Source organism: Equus przewalskii, chromosome 11, assembly GCF_037783145.1.
Source record: "Equus przewalskii isolate Varuska chromosome 11, EquPr2, whole genome shotgun sequence".
In the NCBI taxonomy this organism is placed as follows: Eukaryota; Metazoa; Chordata; class Mammalia; order Perissodactyla; family Equidae; genus Equus; species Equus przewalskii.
In genome coordinates, this window is record NC_091841.1 from 32,981,204 (window position 1) to 33,002,846 (window position 21,643).

At 63.8% G+C, this 21,643-nt stretch overlaps 4 protein-coding genes across 30 annotated transcripts in view; 1 reads left to right on the plus strand and 3 right to left on the minus strand.

Annotated features, from left to right (window-relative positions):
- Positions 1-7,997, plus strand: part of PHRF1 (PHD and ring finger domains 1) — a 32,065-nt gene extending 24,068 nt beyond the window's left edge. For 8 of the 13 annotated variants that reach the window (XM_070565828.1, XM_070565824.1, XM_070565825.1 and 5 more), the window contains 8 exons: positions 1,089-1,270; positions 1,715-1,834; positions 2,492-2,646; positions 3,325-5,979; positions 6,247-6,404; positions 6,517-6,771; positions 6,890-7,018; positions 7,579-7,997. In XM_070565828.1, coding sequence (XP_070421929.1) covers positions 1,089-1,270; positions 1,715-1,834; positions 2,492-2,646; positions 3,325-5,979; positions 6,247-6,404; positions 6,517-6,771; positions 6,890-7,018; positions 7,579-7,722 — 3,798 coding nt within the window. In that variant the 3' untranslated portion in view covers positions 7,723-7,997. The remainder of the gene's footprint in view (positions 1-1,088; positions 1,271-1,714; positions 1,835-2,491; positions 2,647-3,324; positions 5,980-6,246; positions 6,405-6,516; positions 6,772-6,889; positions 7,019-7,578) is intronic. The other 5 variants (XR_011524227.1, XR_011524228.1, XR_011524229.1 and 2 more) reach the window with 1 other exon arrangement.
- Positions 7,998-8,541: 544 nt separating this feature from the next.
- IRF7 (interferon regulatory factor 7) lies at positions 8,542-11,987 on the minus strand. 8 transcript variants are annotated; one of them, XM_070565836.1, is made up of 10 exons: positions 11,595-11,987; positions 11,021-11,328; positions 10,773-10,935; positions 10,471-10,678; positions 10,128-10,183; positions 9,818-10,034; positions 9,626-9,682; positions 9,023-9,547; positions 8,830-8,948; positions 8,542-8,758 (listed from the first exon to the last, which is right to left on the minus strand). In XM_070565836.1, the coding sequence occupies exons 2-10, from the start codon at positions 11,038-11,040 to the stop codon at positions 8,591-8,593; spliced, it is 1,533 nt and encodes a 510-aa protein (XP_070421937.1). In that variant the 5' UTR covers positions 11,041-11,328; positions 11,595-11,987; the 3' UTR covers positions 8,542-8,590. The 8 variants fall into 8 exon arrangements, with proteins under 8 accessions (XP_070421937.1, XP_070421942.1, XP_070421941.1 ...); XM_070565841.1 differs by having other exon boundaries at positions 9,023-9,412; positions 11,595-11,959; XM_070565840.1 differs by having other exon boundaries at positions 9,023-9,412; positions 10,128-10,201; positions 11,595-11,959.
- Positions 11,988-12,857: 870 nt separating this feature from the next.
- Positions 12,858-19,695, minus strand: CDHR5 (cadherin related family member 5). Of its 8 annotated transcripts, none has more exons than XM_070564528.1 (15): positions 19,510-19,695; positions 19,258-19,433; positions 18,809-18,859; positions 17,454-17,546; positions 17,200-17,301; positions 16,985-17,095; positions 16,709-16,879; positions 15,991-16,081; positions 15,714-15,808; positions 15,411-15,611; positions 15,205-15,318; positions 15,043-15,127; positions 14,627-14,944; positions 13,841-14,040; positions 12,858-13,396 (listed from the first exon to the last, which is right to left on the minus strand). In XM_070564528.1, the coding sequence occupies exons 1-15, from the start codon at positions 19,574-19,576 to the stop codon at positions 12,959-12,961; spliced, it is 2,313 nt and encodes a 770-aa protein (XP_070420629.1). In that variant the 5' UTR covers positions 19,577-19,695; the 3' UTR covers positions 12,858-12,958. The 8 variants fall into 8 exon arrangements, with proteins under 8 accessions (XP_070420629.1, XP_070420623.1, XP_070420626.1 ...); XM_070564522.1 differs by having other exon boundaries at positions 14,627-14,917; positions 19,510-19,691; XM_070564525.1 differs by having other exon boundaries at positions 14,627-14,716; positions 19,516-19,690.
- Positions 19,696-20,540: 845 nt separating this feature from the next.
- On the minus strand, positions 20,541-21,643 carry SCT (secretin). Its single transcript, XM_070564529.1, has 4 exons — positions 21,466-21,643; positions 21,242-21,343; positions 20,998-21,090; positions 20,541-20,773 (listed from the first exon to the last, which is right to left on the minus strand). The coding sequence occupies exons 1-4, from the start codon at positions 21,531-21,533 to the stop codon at positions 20,650-20,652; spliced, it is 387 nt and encodes a 128-aa protein (XP_070420630.1). The 5' UTR covers positions 21,534-21,643; the 3' UTR covers positions 20,541-20,649.

Below are 21,643 nucleotides of genomic sequence, written 5' to 3' on the forward strand. Positions count from 1 at the left end.
ACCCCCAGGGGTCCTGTGGGCACAAAGGGGCAGGCAGGCCAGAGGGTGCAGAGTGGGCGGGGCTGTGGCTGCCAGCTTGTCAGGGAGGCAAGAGGACTGGACCCGGAGTACAGGAGCCATGTGGGGGCTCAGAGAGGTGCCGCCACCGGGTCCTCTGGGGTGGAGCACCTCCCCTGGAGTCTACAGCTGGCTGTTCAGGCAGAGCCAACTTGTCCTGGCTGAGGTGACTCAAGCGGGATGTGTGTGGACACTGTCCACTTCAGGCCGTTCCCCCTCCTGAGAGTCCCCCGTCACTGGGCTCTCAGAGTGCCGCTCTGTCGTGCCTGAGCAGCCTGCGTCATGCATCCCTTTTCTGAAGGGCCTGTTCTCACTCCAGCTGCTGGACTGGACATTTGGAGCATTTTGATACGTAAAGTAGAAGAAGCTGTTCAGGTGTTTGCTGCATCTTTATGTGAATTTATACTCAGGGGCGTAGCTATTGCCTAATTAAATTCGTATGGTATGTTTATGTAAAACTCAGTTTAGTAAGTGGTGTATGTGAACACATGGTCTCGGTGTTCATTCAGACACAGGAGTAGGGGCCAGAGCTGTGAGCCATGTGGGCACTGGCAGGACGGGGCCTTGCCTTCTTGTTGCGGCCGGCTCCCACCCTGCACGCCCACCTGAGCCCTCGGGTTCCGGGACCATGCACAAGGTGCCTTGGGCTGTGGTGGGAGTGGCTCTGTCCCCTCGCCATTCACTCCGCAGGTGGTTTTTAAAACAGGCTGTCAGTCAGACATCAGTTGGATGCTTTGTTTCCCTCCTTGTGAGTTTTTGCTCAAAACAAAGGACCCCCTGTTGACAGCACTCTGGGGAGGTTCTGCCCGTGGCTTTGTGGTGTGTGGGTCATGCTTGTCTCGGTGTTTGCTCGCTCTGTGGTTCAGTTAAATCTCAACAACGTCGTGATTAATACATGCAAGGCCCTTTGGCTTTGCGTTACCATGTGCTCCACCTGGTGTTGGTGTTGCTAATTGATACTTGAAATGGTGTGTCTTAAACCCTTAGATTTCAGTCTTACTGATCACTTATTCTTTGTTACTTCGGTTCAGAATGAAATCACAGCTCGTTCTCGCATTGCACGGACGCTGGGCCTCCGGAGGCCAGTCCGCGGAGCCTGCATCCCATCCGTGTACAAGCCTGCAGACCCCTCTCTGGGGCTGATGCGTGCGGACATCGGAGCAGCCTCTCTCTCTTTGTTTGGAGACCCCTATGAGCTGGACCCCTTCGACAGGTGACTCCAGGGGGAGCAGTCCTTCAGGGGCACCATCTCAGAGTTGGGGAGCTAGGTGTCACCTCCCTCCTTTCTTAGTGTGGACATTGGGCACGGCACCCCCATGGGGAGCGTGGGTAAGCCTCTCACTCCACGTTTGTAAAATGAGGGTAATGATTCCTGCCTCAGAGTCGTCCTCAGATGGTGAGGACTCTGCGTCCCCAGCCCCTAACCTAGAGAGGCCTGTTCACACATCTGCCCGCCATCCCTGCTCAGAGACTCGGGCAGCTGCCCACGCGAAGCTGCTGCCCAGGTCCTGTGTTCACTGTTGAGTCACGAATACTGCCATGTGGGGCAGTGCTTAGCCTGTCCATGCTAGGTGCTGTTGAGGGTGAGCTGGGGATGTCTCCCTGGGCGTCAGGATGTGGGGTCACCTGTTCCCTTTGGCCTTTGTCCTCCCTGCAGCAATGAAGAGCTGTCTGCAGACCCAGCTTCCCCTCTGAGTGCCAAGAGGAGGATCCTCTCTCAGTCAGCTGTGCAGTCTCACCAGCCTGTGGCCAGGCCCATCTCCATGGGGCTCTCCAGGTCTGTCCTGGGAAGGATAGGACGGCAGGGGACAGTGGTCCTGTGGTGGGGCCACAGGCCTGCAGGGACCAGCTGGGCGCCATGTTGGCCTGGCACCCTGCCACCCATGCTCCTGCGGCCTCTCTTTGTGGCCCCTCCCTTGGCTCTGATGAGGAAGTGCTGCAGCCAGTCCTGAGTTGAGGGTGCGGGGACAAAGCGGTGGCCACTGGGGGCGAGGAGGGGGTGCGGGGAGCCGCAGCTCCTCGGGGCTTCCTCTGCGTGCCCAGCTCAGCCACAGAGCCCACCAGCAGGGAGCCAAGCTGCTGTTCAGTGCGGCTGCACCTTGCCTGCATCTTTTCTTCTCTTTGACTCCACAAAAAAAAAGAATTAGCCAAACCAACAAAATTAGAAGATGGCATTATCCGCCAATTCTTGCCTGTCAGTGACATTTGGGGCCAGAAGCCTCAGATAACGTCACCCCCAAACACTGCTGTCCTTCAGTTGGAGCTGCCAAGTGGGTCTCCCTTCTTCCCTCAGGGGGCCCAGCACACGGCCTCTTCTCGGCACAGCAGCCAGGACCTGGGGGCCCCGGGGAACAGCAGGGGCACCAGGGGTGCCTGACCAAGGGCCTGGGGCGTGGGGAGGCAGCAGTGGCCCACCCTGGGTCTGTGCCTGCAGGAGGAGTGTTCCTGCCGCGGTGCCCGAGCCAGAAGTGGACGAGGCCCCGGTCCCCGACCTGCTGGGGAGCATCCTGTCGGGCCAGAGCCTCCTCATGATGAACAGCGCCGACATTGTCATCCACCGGGACGGCTCCCTCAGCGCCAGGAGGGCAGGTGAGGCGCCGTCTGCTCCCGCCGTCCCCTGCACACCAGGAAGCAGAAACAATCGTGGGACTCAGAGGGTGGGAGAGCCACCACACTAAACAGGCATCTTCCACTCACAGGAAGTGTCAGCGAAGGGGGACAGTTTTCTCAGCTGTTTTTCTCCGTTAACTTTCCATCGCTTTGTGAGCAGAAGTACAGCTGATAGCCTAGACGGTGGTGGGGTTCCCAGCCAGCCCACAGACCCTCCTTAGCCGTAGAGGAGCTGGCATGTGTTCTCAGAGCTCCAGAACCAGCCTCCACGGAGCCCCTCCCACAGAGCTGGGCCTTGGCAGGATTTCAGGGCTGGGGTGGGTCCAGCGTGGAGGCGGGGCAGGACAGAGATGGACAAGGTGCTGTGAGCTCGGGCCACACCTTGTCACTGCCCCCCTGTGTCTGTGACTGGCGTGGGAACTTTCAGACCATCAGTGGTGTAACTGTAAAGCAGAAGAGAAAGCGTCTGCGACCCCTCAGCGAGCTGCAAGCCTGCCCGAGGGGGCGCCCCGGGCAGGAGAGGGTCCAGGTCAAGGTGCCAGTGGGAGGCATTGAGGACGCACAGCTTGAGAGGGTCATTTGGTAGAAGTTATCCGACTCTTGGAGCTCTTTAGGGAGAGTGTGGGGGCTGATGCCTTTTGCCTCTTTCCCTTTTAGCGCCCAGTCCTGTTCAGCGAAACTCAGTTGGTCTGTCCAGAGAGGGAGAAGGCCCCGGGTCTGGAGATTGCCTGCAGCCTGGGGCACCATGCTCAGGAAGGGGGCTACAGAGCCTGGGGCCACGCTGTCAGAGCAGGCCTGCCTCGGCCCCAGCCCCGGCCACCCACTCCTGTGTCCCTGCGCTCACCTTGGGGGCAGCTGTGAGACTGGACTCCTCAGGGACCTCTCGGTCGGGTCAGGCTCAGAACTTGTCGAACGTCATCCGGCCTGGCTTAAAACAAAGTGACAGCCCCCGACTGAATGGTGAAGGGAAGCACGCTTTGCCTCTCAGATTTGTGTCCTCTAAGGTCTCAGATCACAGCTCTGACTCGCCATCTCAGAGTGCTGTGCTAGGACAGGCCCCCAAACCAGCTCCCAGGAGAACTGACATCTCTGAGCTACCCAGGATCCCAAAGATAAGGAGAGACAACAGCGGCAGCAGGCAGGCAGACGCGCTCCCCACCGGGCAGTGCGTCGAGATCCCCAGCTCCTGCATAAGCCGACTCACTGGCAGGGAGGGCCCTGGGCAGCCTGGTCGTAGTGCCCGGGCAGAGGGCGAGCCCAGCAGCAGGGGCCCACAGGAGCCCAGCACGCACTCGGGGGGCGGCCCCCAGTCCCCGGCCCCGCTGGGATCCTCGAGGGGCAAGGGTGTCGGCTCAACCTTTGAGAGCTTCAGGATCAACATTCCTGGGAACACTGCCCCTTCCAGCAGACTCTCCAACCCTGGCTTCTGTAACACCTTCCGGCCTGTCGACAACAAGGTGCAGAGGAAGGAGAACCCCTCGCCCCTCTTCTCCATCAGGAAGGCGAAGCAGCTCAAGAGCGAGATCTACGACCCCTTTGACCCTACGGGCTCTGATTCCAGTTCTATTGGCAGCAGCCCTGAGCATCTCGGCACTGGCCTCTTGCCCTCTGAGATCACGCGCACCATCTCCATCGACAGCCCGAAGGACCCACCGTTGCAGACTGTGCGCTGCGTCACCTCCTACACGGTGGAAACCACCTTTGGACCGGAGCCCGAGCCTTCTCGGGGGCCTTCCTCCAGCCTGCTCAAGCTCCGGAGTGAGGGGACCACCAAGGGGGCCTCCAACACAGAGCGCGAGGGGCTGGGCAAAGAGGAGCCTGCTGAGGGCCAAGCCTCAGTCCCCCGGGTCCCAAGACCATCCCCGCCAGAGCCCTGGGAGGATGAGGACCCGCCACCCCGCAGCACCTTCTTTGACTCCGAGGAGCGGACAGTGACCTGTGTGTCAGTGGTGGAGCCAGACGCCCCACCGAGCCCAGATGCCCCGCAGACAACCACCCATAGGATCGTGGAGCTGCGGTCCCTCTCCCGCTCCCGCTCCCGCTCCACATCAAGCTCCCGTGGCCGGAAGAAAGCCAAGAGGAAGCGAGTCACTACCAGGGAGCACAGGAGGGCCCACTCAGGCACTCGCTCCGGCTCCCACTCTGGGGACAGGAGCTCACAGTCAGTGTCGCCACCAGTGGGTGAGGACCACGCCAAGAGGCACAGGCCCAAGGCCAGGAGCCGGAGGTCTTCCAGCGACTGCTCCAGCAGCCACGAGCGAGCCAAGCGGAAGAAGGCCAAGGACAAGAGTGGGGAGAGGAGAAGGGCCTCCTGGGGCCGAGGCCGGCACAGGTCCCGGTCCCGCTCGGGCAGCCCTGGCAGCTCCTCCCATGACCACCGCGAGAGCAGGAGGAAGAAAAAGAGGGAGTCAGGCTCCAGGTCTTGGGGGAGGGAGTGCTCGCCCCCCAGCAGCCTGGAGAGAGCCCGGAGGCACCGGCACCCAAGGGAGAGGAGCCGCGAGCGGCCCCGAGACAGGCGGGGCTCCCGTGAGAGGAAGAAGCGCAAGTGCAGATCACCAAGCGTGGAGCTCAGGTCCAGGGAGCGCCGGCGGCCTCGTTCCCGTGAGAAGCGGCCACGGCCCCGCTCCCGCTCCCGCTCCCCAGAGAGGAAGTTGGCCGTGAAGGAGGCTTCTCCACAGCCGCCTCCCCAAGAGGAGGCAAGGCCAGACAGGGAGCCCCCGGCCAGGCTGCCAGCTTCAGCAGAAGCAGACACCTCTCCAGAAGAGGCTGAAGCTCACAAGGCCCCCCCAAAGGCCACCCCTATGCTGGAGGTGCCATCCGAGTGTCCACCTGAGGACCTGGACTATGGCGACTCCGTCGAGGCAGGGCACGTCTTTGAGGACTTTTCTAGCGAGGCCATCTTCATGCAGCTGGATGACATGAGCTCCCCACCCTCGCCAGAGAGCACGGACTCCTCCCCAGAGCGAGACTTCCCACCCAACCCTGCTGTGCCCCCGGCCACCCAGCAGCATGACACCAGCCTGGCCATGGCCGTCATCAGAAGGGAGGTGTCACTGATCCACGGTGAGGATGCTGTGCAGCCCCTGCCCCTGGCAGAGGGCCCCCAAGAGAAGCCCTTGTTCTGGCAGGATGCAGACGAGGCCGCTGCGGTACCCAGCGCCCTGGGAATCCAGGCCTTGGGCGGGGCACCTGTAGGGAAGGAGGAAGGCCCCTCTCAGACCCCCCTGCTGCGCGCTAAAGCCCTGGTGAAGAGGGTCACCTGGAACCTGCAGGAGGCAGAACGTGGTACCCCAGCGGAAGACCGAGGCCTGCGTGAGTAGGGTGCTCCCACGGGCACTCCGGGCATGGGCCGGGGCGGCGCATGAGGACGGCATGGAGTGGCCGCCAGGGGGCCTTCTCTCTGTGCGCACATGTGCCTCCTGGGTCACGCTAGTGACACAGGCTGAGGGCAGGGAGGCGGCTGCAGCATGGCCTGTGGTCCTTGTTGCTGGGATGCTTTTCTGGAATTTTCCAGTCAGGAAGCAGCCTTCTGGCCCAGGGTGGCCACAGAGCACCCACCTCCCCTGTGTTGGCCCTCAGGGACGCCACTTCACAGGCCACAGAAGCCCCAGGAAGGGGTCTGGGAAACAGACGACGTGGGCCCCACAGCAGCCTTCCAGCAGGTGTCCTTCTCAGAGCCCCCTCCCCCAGGCTGTGTGCTCCCAGGGCCTGGCTTCCCTGACACCCACCCCTCTCAGGTGGGTGCCCCCGTCTCTGCCGGGCTCTGAATACTTCGGGGTGGGGTGGGGACACGTGCTGGACACTGCCAGCGTCAGGGCTCTGTGCTCAGTGAGCTGCCCTCCTGCCCAGGTTCACTACTCCAACCTGCCTCCCGCCCCGGCTCTGCCCTCGGGTGTCCCACCCTATGCACCAGTCAGCCAGCCTGCAGTCCAGTTCATGCTGCAGGGGAGCCTTCCCCCTGCGGGCTGCAGGGTGGCACAGAGCCCAGCTCCAGTGCCCACCATCCTGACCACAGCCTCAGAGCCAGCTGGCCACGCGGCCAACAACGCAGAGGAGAACACGGCTGCTCCCAGGCCAGCCTTGGACAAGGCCAAGAACGAAGAGGTGAGTCCACCCACCTTCCCCCAGAGAGGCCGTGCCTCTGGGTAAGGGGCCCTCCCAGCCTCTGCCCTGGCCGAGCAGCCCCTCTGGTGGATGGTCACACACATGTCCTCGCTCCTAGTACATGAAGAAGCTGCACATGCAGGAGCGGGCAGTGGAGGAGGTGAAGCTGGCCATCAAGCCCTTCTACCAGAAGAGGGAAGTGACGAAGGATGAGTACAAGGACATCCTTCGTAAGGCTGTGCAGAAGGTGAGCGTGGGTGGGTGGGCCCCACACACGTGTGCATCCGGCACCCTGGTCGGTTGTTATGAGGGGTGGGTCTATGCTGTCTCTTGCTGACCCGGATTTTTAGGGTGTTTGTGAGCACTGAGGAAGGTGCTTCGGCCCAGGGTGGTCTGGCCAGGGCCAGGGCAGCATTGGCACGTCCTGGCCGCAGCTTCAGGATAGTCCCTCGTCTCCCTGTAGCCACACTTCGGAGTCGCTCAGGAAGAGTAAGGATTGGCATTTTCCAGGGGTTAGAACAGCATCCTTCTTACTTGTTAAAATAAGCTAAATGACAGGAAATATTGAAGATACCTGCTCACAGGTAGGGAAGCAAGACCTGAGAGATGGATGGTTCTCAGGCCCAGGGTGGTAGCCTCAAATCCATGATATGTTGGCCACACATCTCTGCAAGGTGAGCAGAGCGGGCAGACATGCATCAGTTTCCCGAGTCCCCTGTCCCTCATGACGCGGGCCCCCAGAGCTTGGTCACTGAGTTTGGGCTGTGGAAGGACATCCAGGTAATTGTGCCTCTCCCCCTCCCCCAGATCTGCCACAGCAAGAGCGGGGAGATCAACCCTGTGAAGGTGGGCAACCTGGTCAGGGCCTACGTGGACAAGTACAGGCACATGCGCAGGCACCGGAGGCCCGAGGCTGGGGAGGAGCCGCCCGCCCAGGGCGCCGAGGGCTGAGGCCAGCCAAGGCCATGGGGCACACCCTGGGAGCTGGTGCCCCGTGATGGCAGTGGTGGCACTTCCCCAGATCCCCAGGCGGTTCTGTTGGAAGTGGCAGAAGTAGAAAAGTGGGGACATCTTGTGCTCCTGTTTTCAGGGTTCCTGTGATCACACGTGGTCTGTGCACCTGTCTTGCTCACAGCTTAAAACTGGACTTTTTTATATGTATATTATAGATTCACAGTTTCCATTGTGTTCTAATTTATCAAAAATGGATTCTCTTTAGAAACTTCTCCATTGACTCAGTACTTGAAAGGTGAAGCCTTTGGTGATCAGGAGGGGCTCCGGCTGCAGCCCTGTGTGTGCCTGTTTATGATCTAGAAACTCCGTCAGTGCTTTGTTCCCTCCGTTCTGTAAACAATCGCTCATTGGCCCTCCACTCCACTGCCTCCCACCAGGCAGAGCATAGCGTTGGCGCATTTAAGGCCAGGGACAAGCCCTGGGCACGGCACGGAGTCAGCTGTCCCTGACTCCGGGATCCCCGGTGCCACCCTCCCAGCATTCCTGGCAGGAGCACGCGTCTGCTGTCCCAAGGGCATTTTGTACTCGTCCAGTAGAGTTTCTTGGCTCTAAAGTGTGTGGCCTATTTCTTCATTGTGAAAGACAGAAGAAAACGGGTGCGCACAGGAGGCCTCAGTGTGTGTTTGGGGGGATGGTCGCCTCCCTTCCTGGGCCCGCAGATCCCGTGGGCTCCCGGGAAGTGGAGCAAGCCTTGCAGTCGGCAGTGCCCCCCAGAGCCCCAGCCCTGAGCCCACCCCTGGTCAGGACACCAGCACAGGTTTTCGGGTTTTCTTTATTGGATCAGGGTGGGGTCCGGGCCCCAGGCCTAGGCGGGCTGCTCCACCTCCATGAAGAAGTGGTCAAGGAAATGCTCGAGGTCGTTGTAGAGGCTGTTGGAGCTGGACAGGCAGAGGCCTAGGCTGCCGCTGTCCAGGGAGGACACGCCTTCACGCTGCACACCCTCCAGGTGCGCCCGGCACAGCCACGGCTCCAGCTGCGGGGAAGGTGGTATCAGCCAGGTGGGGGCTGTGGGCAGCCTCACCCGCACGGGGCCCCGCACCTCACCTTCACCAGGACCAGGCTCTTCTCCTTGGGTCTCCTGGCTGACAGGTCTTGCCCAAAGGCCAGGTAGATGGTGTAGTGTGGGGAGCCCTGGCGCTGGCGAGCCCGGAACTCCACAAGCTCTGCAGACCAGGGGCTCTGTGAGCGGGGGTGGGGCCAAGTTGGGCGGCAGACCCAGGGCAGGTGCATCACTCACCTCGGAAGAAGGTGCTGAAGTCGAAGATGGGAGTGTCGCAGTTCCTGGGCAGCAGGCGGGCCGGGCTAGAGGGGCTGGCAGAGCCCAGGGGGCCTCCCACCTCCCAGAAGACCTTGCACTTGCCCAGGCGCCGGGCCCACAGCCCAGGCCCCCGGAGCTCCAGCTGCAGGCCAGGGGCCACGTGCTGCAGCAGCTTCTCTGTGTAGTGAAGCTGTTTCTGGTCGGGGAGCTCAGCAGGGCTGGGGAAGGCCACGCACTGGAGTTCTGTGGCCTCAACAGGTAGGCTGGGAGGCCCGTATAGGAACACACATCTTGGGCGGCCCACCACCTCCTGCAGCACCGTTCGGCCCTTGTACATGATGGTCACGTCCAGGGTGCCCAGGCTGGGTTCTGTGTGCAGACTGAGCTGTGAGTAGCCAGGCCTGGCTGGGACCTGCTCACCTGCCACCGGGGGACAGGCACTGGGGGGCAGCGCAGTGCAGGGCTCTGCCTCTTGAGGGGGCTGCCAGGGTGCTGGGGCTAGGCCTGCGTCCAGGGAAGGGCTGTGTTGGCACCTGGTCCCCCAGCACCTCCCTCCTCCACATGTCCCCAGGTTCCTCTCACCTGTCGTCTGGGCCTGGGGCTTTGGCAGGTACAGCTGCCCCGCAGGGAGCTCTGGGCCTGAAGAGGGTGACAGTGGAGACAGCTGTACTGGTCCGGCTGTGGCTGGCTCCATCTCTGCTGGACACCTCCCCCTCCCTCCAGGGACTTTGCTGTCCTGCCTGCCCCTCCCCTTGGCAGAGGACAGCCCCTCACCAGGAGCCTCTGGGGAGATTGGATCCACCCCCCATGTAGCTTCCAGCAGGTGGTCCTCCAGGCTGCTCTGCTGCAGAGCCTGGAGCAAGAGGTCCTCCACATCGTCAGCTGGGCCGGAAAGAGGGCTTGGGGCGCAGGGCTCAGGGTTCGGCCCAGCCAGCTGGTGCCCCCGCCTCTCACCAGCATCTCCTGCCAGGGCTGGCCTGAGGAACCCGCCCTGCAGGGGAAGGCAGTGCCAGCATAAGCAGCTCCCCAGCACCAACGAGGTGGCAGCCCCCACCCAGAGACAAGGAGGACACAGCAGCCTTACCATCCTGGGGGGGACATCAAGGGCCTCATCCTTCCCCTGGTTAATGCCTGCATCTTCTGAGGGAGAGTTGGGACCTGAGACTCCAGAGTGGCACGCCAAGGTGTGAACCCCTGGGTGGACCCTCAAAGCTGGACCGCCCCGCCCCTCATTAGTCCCAATAGGCGGTATCAGCTTCCTCCCTGTGATCCCCTGCCCTCCCCCAACAACCTGGCACTAGCCTCTCCCAGGCCAGTTTCTAAAACTAAATCGGACCAGTGGCTGCCCCCGACGGAACCAAGTTCCGACGCCTTTTGCGCACTGAACGTCTGCCTCCCTGCCAGCAGCCCTCCCCCACATTACTCACCTGCCCACCCCACCTCGGGGCTGAGCGCATACACCTTATGCGGGTCCGTGAGGTCCCCAGAGTTGTCTTGCAGCATCACGAAGCGCCGCGTGCTGCGCAATGCGCAGCGGAAGTTGGTTTTCCAGCCTGCGCGGAGGGCGCTCTCGGGGGTCTGAGGGTCACTTCTGCTGCTGCTGGGCGGCCACCTGCCGCGGGCTACGGCCCAGGCCTAGGGAGGAGATGGAGGGCATGGGCCTGGGGGAGCAGGTCGGGGGCCTGGGCCCGAGCCAGCCTTCACACCAGGGGCAGGGCTGGGGTCCCACCTTGAAGATGCGTGAGTCCGCCTCGCCCAGGTCCCTCCGCCCGAAGTGCTTCCAGGGGACACGGAAGTGTGTGCGGGCTGCGTCCAGCCACTCCAGCCCCTCGTAGCGGCCGCTGCTGACCTCGCCCAAAAGCCAGTCTCCGAACAGCACGCGCGGGGCTACCCTGCGGGCGGAGCAGCCAGCGGGGTGGGCGCCGGTGGCAAGGTGCGCGGGGTCAGGCACCTGGGGAGCGTGGGCCAGGCTCTCACCTGTCGGGAGCCACAGCCATCGCTCGCTCTGCAAGGACTGGACTTGGAGAGATGGGGCGCGCCCTCCGCTGCGAGGAGGTGTGGTCGCGGGTGGCAGTCAAGTGTCACCACAGGTACTGTGGCCCAGTTGTTACAGGTGAGGGGGTCACACGTGTGGATTGAGGGCTTATGGCCACGACGTTGCCCAGGTGTGGGTTTCAGGGCAAAGGTGGCGATGAGTGTGACAACAGATGTGGCAGGCGCGCACACATGCGGTCACAGGTGTTAAGCCAGCGTCCAGGCCTGGCCGGGTGGTCTCAGGCTGGACCCTGCAGAGACACGACAGGAATGGTCGCGTGGAGGGCGGCGCGGAGCGCCGGGAAACCGAAACCATGTCGCAGGAAAACGAAACCTAAGCCGCGAGGCAGGGCGTCCCGGCGGCAGGCGCCTCCCGGTCCCCAAGCCACCCGGCCCCTCACTCCCTCGTTTCTGACCCGGCTCCTGGCCTCCCGCTGGCCATGCGCCCCTCGCTCCGCCCCCGCCCGGTCACGGACTGGCTGCCCTTCGTTCTCCGCGTGGCGAGGGTCCCGAGTACCTGGGTGCCGGAGCCGCCGGGGCGGGAAGTTTCGTCTCGCCGGAGGAGCGAGAACGGCGCGCTTTTAAGGGGAGAGCGGGGATGGGGGTGGGCCGACGGTGGGGCGGGCCCACGGCGGGGCGGGCTGGGCCCGCTGGGCTCCAGGTGCAGCCGGGGAAGTCACGCGCTCCAACAGACAGTGGGGGCTGCTCGCGGCCTGTTCCCGGAGCCCCTGTGCAGGCTCTTGGTGGAGGCGGCAGGCCCCGTCTGGGGACAGCCCCCGAGGGGGTAGCGGAGGGGCGGCTGGAGTGGCCGGTCTCGCCGCCCTGCCAGGCTCAGCCCCTGCGGCATCCAGTTGCCCTTATCCCTCCAGGAGCGCCCCCTACACCAGGCGGACTGCGGACCCGGGCCACTAATGGGGGTGGGGGAGGCAGTGGGCCAAGCCGGGGACTCGGCCAACATGAAAAACGAAACCAGGCTCCAAACAAAACCAAGCACTTATTTTCACGGAAAAGCCGGTAATGGGGGGCGAGGGACCAGCGGCAGCTGCAGCGCGTGGTTTCTTAACCGCGAGAATTGTTCGGACAAGAAGACTCAAATGCCCTCGAAAGTAAAACATTTGGAAAGGAATTTGTGATGCCTTTCATTAGGAAAAACACCAAGGACCACAAGGGACAGTGTGGTGGAGGTCAGCACGGAAGCCCTGCCTGATGCTGGCCTCTCCCTGAGGAAGCCGGCGGAGGGGGCCCTGTCCCCCACTCGGTGGCCCTGGTTCGCCACAGCCTCTGCCTGTGCACCAAATGGCCCTGCCACCCTGCAAGCACAGTCTGGGCGCCTGGGCCAGGTGCCTCTCTCTGCCCACTGGGTGTTTACCACCCCCAGCGGACCCCACTGGGTGTGACTCCCTGGAAGGTCCCCAGGACCATGCCCTCCATGAGTCTTCTTGAGGGTGACTCTCAGCCTCCTCCAGGCGAAGACCCTCCGTGTTGGGTAGGGAGGGAGAGTCTCCAGTGCGAGATGCCCCCCTCCTCGGGCCGTGGTTAGACCAGGAGAGGAACTTCCTCTCTGCCAGCTGGCACGCAGCGTGGGAAGCAAGGCGGGCGGGTGCAGCAGGTGGTTTATGGGAAGCCGTGCCAGTGCTACGACCCTGCCCGCCCCCTCCCCGACCCCACGGCCCCCACCGCCCCGTGCATCCGCGAGGACTCCATGCCGGCGGAAGCCAATGGGCCATGCCGTGAACCCCCCCGGCGGCAGCCTCTCCGAGACAGACCCCACGCACCCCTTGCCCCAGATCCAAAAGTATCACTTTATTCTGCGCAGTGCAGTGGGGGACAGCGGCTGAGCGACTCGGGGTCCAGGCCCGCGAGGGGGACGGGGGTGCCGCGCTAGTCGTTGGTGGAGTCGCTGGGCCCGTCACTGGGGGCGCCCTCGGCCGCGCCGCCGCCCTGGCTGTCCCAGTCGCCCGCGCCATCCGCGTCCGAGGTGGGCACGTTGAGGACCACCACGTCGGCCTCGGCGCCGATGTCCTCGCCGAACCACACAGCCTTGTAGCCGCCCTCAGGCCGCCGCTCCTTGGTCAGGATGGACCTCACCTCCGCGGGGCTGCCCCCATCCTGGGCCGCCATGGGGGACTCGGGGACGCAGGCGGGGGGCACAAGGCTGGGGGGCGCGGGGGGCGCGGGCTCCAGGGGCGTGGGCTCCAGGGGCTCGGGCGGGGCCTCATCTGAGGTGGGGCAGGGCTCTGGGCTGGGGGCCGGTGCCCAGTTGGCCTCACCATCGTGGGTAAGGAAGGCCTTGTTGTCAAAGCCACCGGGCTGGGGCTCCTGGGGAGGGACAGGAGCGAGGGCATCAACCAGGATCCCGCCATGGACTTCGAGCCCTTGGGGCCCTCCCAGAGACAGGGATCCGCACTGGTCCCTGCCCTTTTCTCTGCCTCTCTCTGTCCCCTCTCCATCTTTTGGACTATGATGTCTACACCCCATGTTTCCTCACCCCTGCTCTTCATCCTGTGGGCTCTCCACCTCCACCCCCCTGCATCTCCCCCTCTCCCCCAACTCCCCCCACACATCTTCTCCCCCCTGCATCTTCCCCCGCTATATCTTCCCTCTCCCTCCACCTCCTCCCTCCATCTTTCCACTGCTGTCTGTCCTCACTCTCACATCCCTGTCTCTTGATCTTTCTCCACGCCTGTCAGTCTGTTCATCTCTCCTCTTCGGTCTCTGCATCTGTCCCTCTCCTGTCCGGTCCCCCACCCCTCAGGGCCTCACCAGAGCTTTGCCAGCACAGCACTTGCATCGGTGGCCGTAGTGCTTATAGATGAGGACAGTGAGGGCAATGAGAGCTAGAAGCAGCAGGGCACCTAGCACGCCACCCACGGCCGCCATCTCCGCTGTCGAGAAGTTCCGGTCCCCAGTGTGGCCTGGCTCACCATCCCCTGTGGCGCTGCCTCCTCCAGCCCCAGGCGTGCCTGCCAGCAACACCACCACCCACTTACTTACTTACATTCACCCACTTACAGTACCCCAAGCACCTCCCAGCCCAACCTGCACCAGCTCAGGACACCCTGAGGACGAGCCAGGCTGGCTGCCTCCTGGGGCAGAGGTTCTGGAGAGTGGGCTGTACTGACCCCCCCCCCCACCCCCGACTAAGGAGCCGTGTGTTCCCAGGGCCCTCCAGGAGGGCCAGGCTGCTGAAGGGAAGGAGGCGGCTGGGAGTCAGTGCCCACCAGCTCCACGTGGGAGGCAAGGGGTCTAACACCCAAGAAAGGAGATGAGGGCAGTGCTGGTGCCAGTGGAGTGAATGGCCCTGGGAAGGGTGTGGTTCACTGGATCCCAAATCTGGCGTCAGCCCTGCCCTCCACACACCTTTCCTAGTTTACCTTCTCAGGGGGCCCTCCCAGGACGTGTCTGTCTCTGCCCAGAATGAGCAGACCCCCACTTGGGGTCTCACGGTCATTCGACGCCAACCTGGGGCAGACCCTGCCTACAGTGACTCCCAGGACCACCCGAAGTCAGGGAGCATGAGGGTGACTCTAGGGCAAATGGGGGTGCTACCTGAGGGCTGGGGGGTCCTGCTGGGCCCAGGGGTCCTCGGCTGAGAGGTTCCTGGCTTCTGGGTCTGTGCTGAGCCCCCACTGGGCGAGGCTGATGGAGGGGAGGTGCTGGTTCCCACACTGGAGGGCCCCTCAGGCGTGGGCGAGGCAGGCGGCCTCAGAGTTGTGCCTGGGGGGGACTGCAGGCCAGTGCCCCCCCCAGAGCTGGTCGTGGAGGGTTCCTGAGAGGGCCCTGGGGGTCTGGGGGCTTCCGAAGTGATGCTGCTTGAGGGCCCAGCTGTTCCTCCAGCCTCTGGGGATGTGGGGGGACCTGGGGGGTCTGGGGGCCAGGCACAGGGCTCGGCTTGCCTCTGCCCCCAGCATGCCTGTGGCAAGGAGCCCCCCCGAGCCATCACCGGGGTCCCCCTGGAGGCTCACCTGTGGGGATGGTCTCCTGTTCTGACACTCGTATCTCCACCACTGTGGTCGCTGTGCCTGCGGTCACTGTGTTCTTGGCCTCGACCTGGGGCAGGAAGGGGGCTTGTCCCTCCTAGGCCCTGCCTTAACCCCCGCCCCTCAGAGATGCCAGCCCCCCCTCACCTCTGCATAGAAGACCCCTGTGTACACCAGCGGCTTGGCGACCTGCACAGTCTCCCCAGCCATTCGGAAGTTGGAGTTGTTGGTGATTCCATATGTGATGGCCGAGTTGAGGTCCTGGACACAGCCCCAGTGAGTCCCGGCCCCGGGCCACCCCCATGTTACCCCAACCCACACACAGGCAGACCCAGGGACAAGGCGCTGCCTACTGGGAAGTCAGGGTCCTGGGCCCGAATCCTCAGAGACTGGGAGGGGGCTGCTGCATCCTTGACGGCCTCACCCACTTCTGCGCCCAGTGCCACCGTGCCACGGTACAGGCTCTCGGGGAAGCGGGGCAGGCTCCCAATGGCGTCTCGAGCCTCCACTGTGACCTGGGTCACGGAGTAGCGGGCCTGGTCCTCCTGTTCCCCCTGGGGGTGAGGGAGGCAGCAGTGACCAGCAGGTCCTTGAAGGGCAAGCCCTGCAGCCTGAGGCTCAGGAAGGGCCCATTGAGACCTGGGCAAGGGACCGACCTTGACCCACAGAAGGAAAGTCTTGGGGCTGTCAACACTCCTGGTCATAGTGAGGTTGCCCGAGTTGGTGTCAATGGTGAATGTGTCCTCGTGTCCTGGGAGGATGGGGAGGAGATGAATTGGTCTTGGTCCCCTCCAGAGGCCTGAGGTCCAGGGTCCCAGCTGGCTCTGCCCATGTGACAGGTCCCCCTGGGGCTTCCCCTGCCCAAGGTGGGGGTGGGGATGGGACCCTGAGTATTGTATGGAGCGAGAAGCCAGAGAGCCAGTCCTCACTCACCCCCTATAATGCTATAGGTGATGCGCTGGTTGATGGCCGCATCCCCGTCCACGGCGTAGATGGGCCCTGGATCCAGGATGAGGGGGGTCGGCTGCGGGCACAGCGAGGGGATGGGATGCCCTGGGGCTGATGCAGTGGCCCAGCTCGGCCCCTCCCGCTCCCCCTCAAGGAGGCCTGAAACAGCCCCCGGGCAGGCCTGCCAGGGACAGTCCAGACATCCGACAGGATCATCCGTCACACCCCTTCGATCCGTTGCTATGAGTCAGTCTGCCCCAGGACATCTGACGGATCTGAACAATGTGCATCTCGGGAGGGAGCCCACACGGGGGACGGGGGTTCAGACAGGGGCCTAGACTCAGACCTCTTGCCACAGGAGAAGGCTCCGGAGCCCCACTGCCTCAGTGCACCCCTCGTGGTATGAGTGGGGACAGCCAGCCAGGCAGAGATCAGCTGCCCCTCAGGAGCAGCACCGTGGCCTGTCCAGTCCCCCCACCCCCGCCCGGCGTCCCAGCTGCCTCACTGGGTCCCGGTCTCTGCCCCAAGGACGGTGGGCCTCTTCCCCTCACCAATTCCAGTGAGTTTGTTCACCACTCACGCCCAGGAGCCGGGCCAGATTGCTTGACGCAGGAGTGTTCACATTTGTTTGAAAATCACAACCCAATTTAGCCCCATGGTACCAGCCCCCACCCCCAGTGCCAACCCTCCCTGTCCCCAGTACCAGTTGGTAACCGGTGGGGACAGCCCCGTGGTACTGGGCCTGGATGCAGACGTAAGAGTCTCTGTAGGCACAGGGCAGGAACCAGGGGGGCCGCAGATCGACGGGCTGCACCTCCAGGACCAAGGTGGCCGTGGCCGTGTGGCTGGGATTCACGTTCTCTTCCCGAGTGTCCTGCAACAGCCGAGCCCCGTGGATCAGGTCTGGGAGCCTGGGGCTGGTGGCAGCTCAGATGGGAACCCGAGCTTCAGGGACTCGGGGTGGGAGAGGCCTGCTCACCCGCACCAGCAGCTGGAAGGTCATGTTCGGCCACCTGTCCAAGTCCAGTGTCCGGTCCAGCTGCAGGGCGGGCAGGTTTGCCCCCACCAAGGAGAAGAAGGCACTGGCACCCTGGGCAGATGGGGAGGCCTCAGCCTGAGACTCTGGGGGTATGCAGAGAGGCCGGGGCGCTCAGATTGGAGGGGTCTGAGTTGGGGTGGGGACGGGGCACTGACCGGGGTCACCTCCTGGAGGCTATAGAACAGGATGTCATCTTTGTCGAGGTCCTGGGCCTGCAGTTCCGTCGCAGGGATGACGGTGGTGTTCACTTTAGTGTCCTGGGGGACGGAGCACTTGGTCTGGCCACACTCCTGACCCCATGGCCAAGCCCCCCGGCCATTAGCCTTCTGCCCCCTGGCCCCTCCTCCGGGCTCCTGATGCCCCTGTGCCAGCCCAGAGGGCGCCAGCCTCTGGCATCCCTCACACTCACCTCGGGCACCCTCTTGACCCTGACCACAAAAGGGAACGTGGGTGGGTTGTCGTTGACGTCCAGCACAGACACCAACACCCTCAGCTGGGTCACCTGGGGGGACGGGTGGTGGTCAGCCTTCTCTGCATGGTGCCAGCCCCAGCGGCCCCTCTCGTTCTGTGTGCTGGGGCGCCCTGAGACTCCTGCTCTATCAGGGTCACAGACAGTGGACAAGAAGGAATTTGTAAGCACAGAAGGTGGCGAGTGCCCTGGAGAGAATAACGCAGCTCCTGGGGGTGCCACCAGCAAAGTCCCAGATGAGGAAAACAGCAAAACCATCGAATTTCTCCAAACATAAATCTCAAAGAAAAAAGGAGGGAGAAAGGGGCCCCACAGACTGAAAGAGACTTCAGAGAACCGTCTGGCAGCCGCGGCGGGCGGACCCTTCTGGAGGGGGGTTTCGGACACTGGAGGTCATGTGACACCAGGAGTCCCTGCTGTTTTCAGTGTGACAACAGTGTGCTGCTGATGTTTTAAAAGAAGGGTCCTTATCTTTTAGAGACTCGTCCTCAGATATTTGTGGGTAGTGTGCTGTGATGTCGGGGTGAGGGCGCCCACAGGGATCGCTGCTGAGCTGGCAGGTGCGTGAGGCGGGTTGTCGGGGTGCTCCTCTGGGGAGGTGACAGGGCATTGAGGACCGGAGGTGGTGAGACAGGGAGGCAGGTGCAGATCCAGGGAGAGGGCACAAGGCCACTGGAGCACGGCCCGTGAGCCCCGGCCTCACCCACCACGGCAACGCATTTGGCTTTGACGGTGAGTGAGAAAGCAGCCGTGGGAGTGAGTCCTGGACAGGATGTACTGCTTGCTTTACGGGATCTTCTGCCATGCAGAGAGTGGATTGGGGTGGATGGGGCCAAGAGGAGAACAAGCAGACCAGTTGGAAGTTTCCAGAAAGGAGATGCTGGTAGCCAAGGCCCCAGTGGGGCACAGAGGTGGGGAGGGTCCAGCTTGAGGCAGAGCCGACAGATGTGCTGATAGAGGGAAGTGGGGAGAGAGGGAGGGCGAGGAGCCAGCCGGCAGGTGGGGCGCCTCCGAAGTGGGGGCCTCAGGTTGGGCGCCTCTGTTGGGGGTGTGATGTTGACCGGGTTGGGTTTGTGAGTCTGTGACTCAGCGCAGAGTCTGGGCTGGAGGAAGTGTGGATGTCGCCAGCACAGGATGACACTTGGCAACATACCACCGGGTGAGGTCACCAGGGAGTGACCCTGGACTGGGCAGAGCAGAGTGCAGAGGTGCACGTGTGGAGCTCTGACATCACAGGGTAGGGAGGTGACGTGGGGGTGCCCAGGAGGTGGGGGCCCTGGGGGGGTGGGACTTACCACGGTGTCACCCCTTTTGCACTCCAGGTCTGCCTGCAGCAATGCGTTCTCCTGTGGGGGCAGATGGGTGTCAGGAATCACCTGTCCAGCCGGCCACAGCACACTGTCCCCACTTCACAGGTGAGGATTCTGAGGTCAAGGGGGCAGGTGCCTGCCCGGGGTCCCTGTTGTCTGTGCTGAGCCCAGAGGGCATCAGGGGCCCGGGCAGCTTTGTCCCTCAAGGGCCCCACCCCCCACAGGCCAGCCCTCAGCCAAGCCTTGGGGCCCTAGAGGGGTCAGTCCCTTCTGAGGGGCACAGAGCCCTCAGGACCCCTGGGCAAACTCAGGACCAAAGACCCCCAGAGAGCCCTCCTCTTGGAAGGAGGGTGGGTGTCTGCTTGGGTCCCATGGGTAATCAGCCGCCCCGACCACCCCCATGGGCACACCCCACCGGGGTCTGCCAGCTGCACCTCATAATCAGGAGTCACGTTGAGAAACAGCTGGTTCCCTTGGATCCGAAACGCGAAGGGAGTGGACGAGGCTGCGAGGGTCACCTGCTGGCCCTGGGGGACGTCTACAGTCACCAGGGGTCCGCTGAGATTCGTGTTCTCCTTGACTTCAAAGAGGTTCTTGGCCACAGAGCAGACTGGAAAGTTGGAGAGGAAGGATTGGTGGCACCCAGGCCCCTGCCCGCCACCCAGTCCCACCTGCCACAGCCCCACAGGTACCCTGGGCCTGGGCCTGGGCCATGGCCATGAGCAGCGGCAGCAGCAAGACCCAAGCCCCCATCTTGGCGGCCGTCAGCTGGCAGGAGGGTCCGAGCCTGTCAGGCGTCCAGGACCCTCTGGGCAGCCGGCCGCCCGCTGGCGCAGTCTCTGCCTGGGCGACCTTCGCTCCTGCCGGGCACCGCCCCGCTTTATGATCCTTTACAACCTGACTGCCCGGCCTCCACCAAGGGGGATCCCGCCGGCCGGAGGCCAGGCCTTGCCTCGGGCAGGAGGGGGACACCTAGTGGTTACCCAGCTGGAGCTGGGCTCAACCCACAGACACCAAGACGGGAGACAGAAAGGAGCTTGGAGAGCTGCTGGGGCCTGATTGGCCTGGGCAGGGGGCCGGGGAAGGGGTGGTCGGGGGCGGGGGAGGGGGAGGCCCTGTCTCCTGTGTTTGCTGTGCTGGCCCCGGCCCCTCAACCCGGGCTGCCCCTCTGCTGGGCTCCTCTGCAGGCGTCATCTCGGGGCAAGTCCCTGACACTGTTCCCCTCCAGCTCCTGGACAGGGATCAAAGACACACACTCGAGTCCTCTCACTCCAGAGTGGCCTCCTGGCTGGCACACACACATGCATGCACACATGCACACACCCCGCCTGCCATCTCTTCCTGCCCGCACCGAGCTTCCTTGCCCCCTCACACTTCCCCCACTACCTGCTGCACACACTGACCACTTGGACCCTGGGGCAGGAGCTGGGGGACGTTCTGAGCCCCCCACAGAGCCCCTGAATGTTGGTGACTGGATGAGAGGGGTGCAGGTTGGCCCTGGAGAGCTCAGTGGATGGGACAAGAGGTGGTGCTGATGTCAGAGACAAGGACAGGGGAAGGTGAGGCGCCCCACTGGCTTCCCAGGTTTAAAGGGCACTTCCTAGACGGTGGCCACAGTCCTAGCATCTGTGGCTGGGGCCCTCCTCGCTTCTGACAGCCCTGCTCCTCAGGGGCCACATGCCCGTCTGGAGGCAGCACACAGAGTGGGCTCACAGGGCAGGGTGCGAATTCTTCCTTTATTGGTACCAAGTGCAAACCCCTCCTCCTCCCGCCCTCCCCGTCCAGGCTCCCCTCCTCTTGTCCACGGAGAGTTGGCTCCTTCGCTGTCAGGGCCTCATCTGGGTCCTCTCAGCAGCAGGGATGGCTGGCTCTGAAACCATGGCCCCAGGCCTCCAGCCGACAGGCAGCTGGGGAGACCAGGCCTGATCCAGGGGGGCCCTGGGGGGCATCCTGCAAAGACAGCCAGGCTGGAGGCTGGGGACTTGAAGCTGGAGACTGCGCCCACTTGGTGAAGCTGAGCCTCCTCCGGTCACCAGCACTGACAGTGTCACCTCCCCAGACCCAGGGCCCACTGCTGTGTCCCGTTCCCTCCCTGGCCCAGGGTGCCCCAGGGAACCAGAGAGAGGGTCTGGGGGAGGAGGTCCCAGAGTGGGGAGAGGGCTGGTGGTGCTCACCAGGCCTGCAGGGTGGGCGAGTCCCGCTGGGGCAGGCAGAGGTGGCCCTCCGTTGTCGTCGTCCAGGTGGTGCTGTTCTCTGGGTCCTGCTCGCTGCCCCCACCCCAAATCAGAATTAGTCCTGGAGTTCGGGGGGTGGACACTGCCGAGGGGAGGGGCTGCCGGTGCCGGGCCCTCCCACCTCAGCGGCAGCCCCCCGCCCCCCGCCAACCACAGATCTCCGCGCTCAGGTGCAGCCGCTCACCTGCGCTTCCCCACGAGGCCCTGGAGCAGCCGCTGCAGCCGCGCGCTCTCCCGCAGGCGGCTGAGCTCGCTCGTGAACGTCCCGTCCGAGTGTCGCCGGGCCCTGGAGAGGGGGATGGTGGGCCGCGGGCCAGATCAGGGCCAGGCCAGAGCTGGGGCGCTGACGTGGGGCCGGACCGGGGTGGGCTGGAGGGGCGGGCGTGGGCCCCGGGGCGGCAGGCTCACCTGGGTGGCGCGGGGCGCGCGGCGGAGCCACTGAGCAGCAGCAGCAGCAGTAGGGCCTGGGGAACCATGGTGGGCGCGGGGTGCCGATTGCTGCTGCCGAGGCCCGAGCCCCGAGGCCCCTTTATAGTGGCACCCCGAGGCGGGCGGGCGGGGGGCGCTCAGCACCACCCCGGCTCTG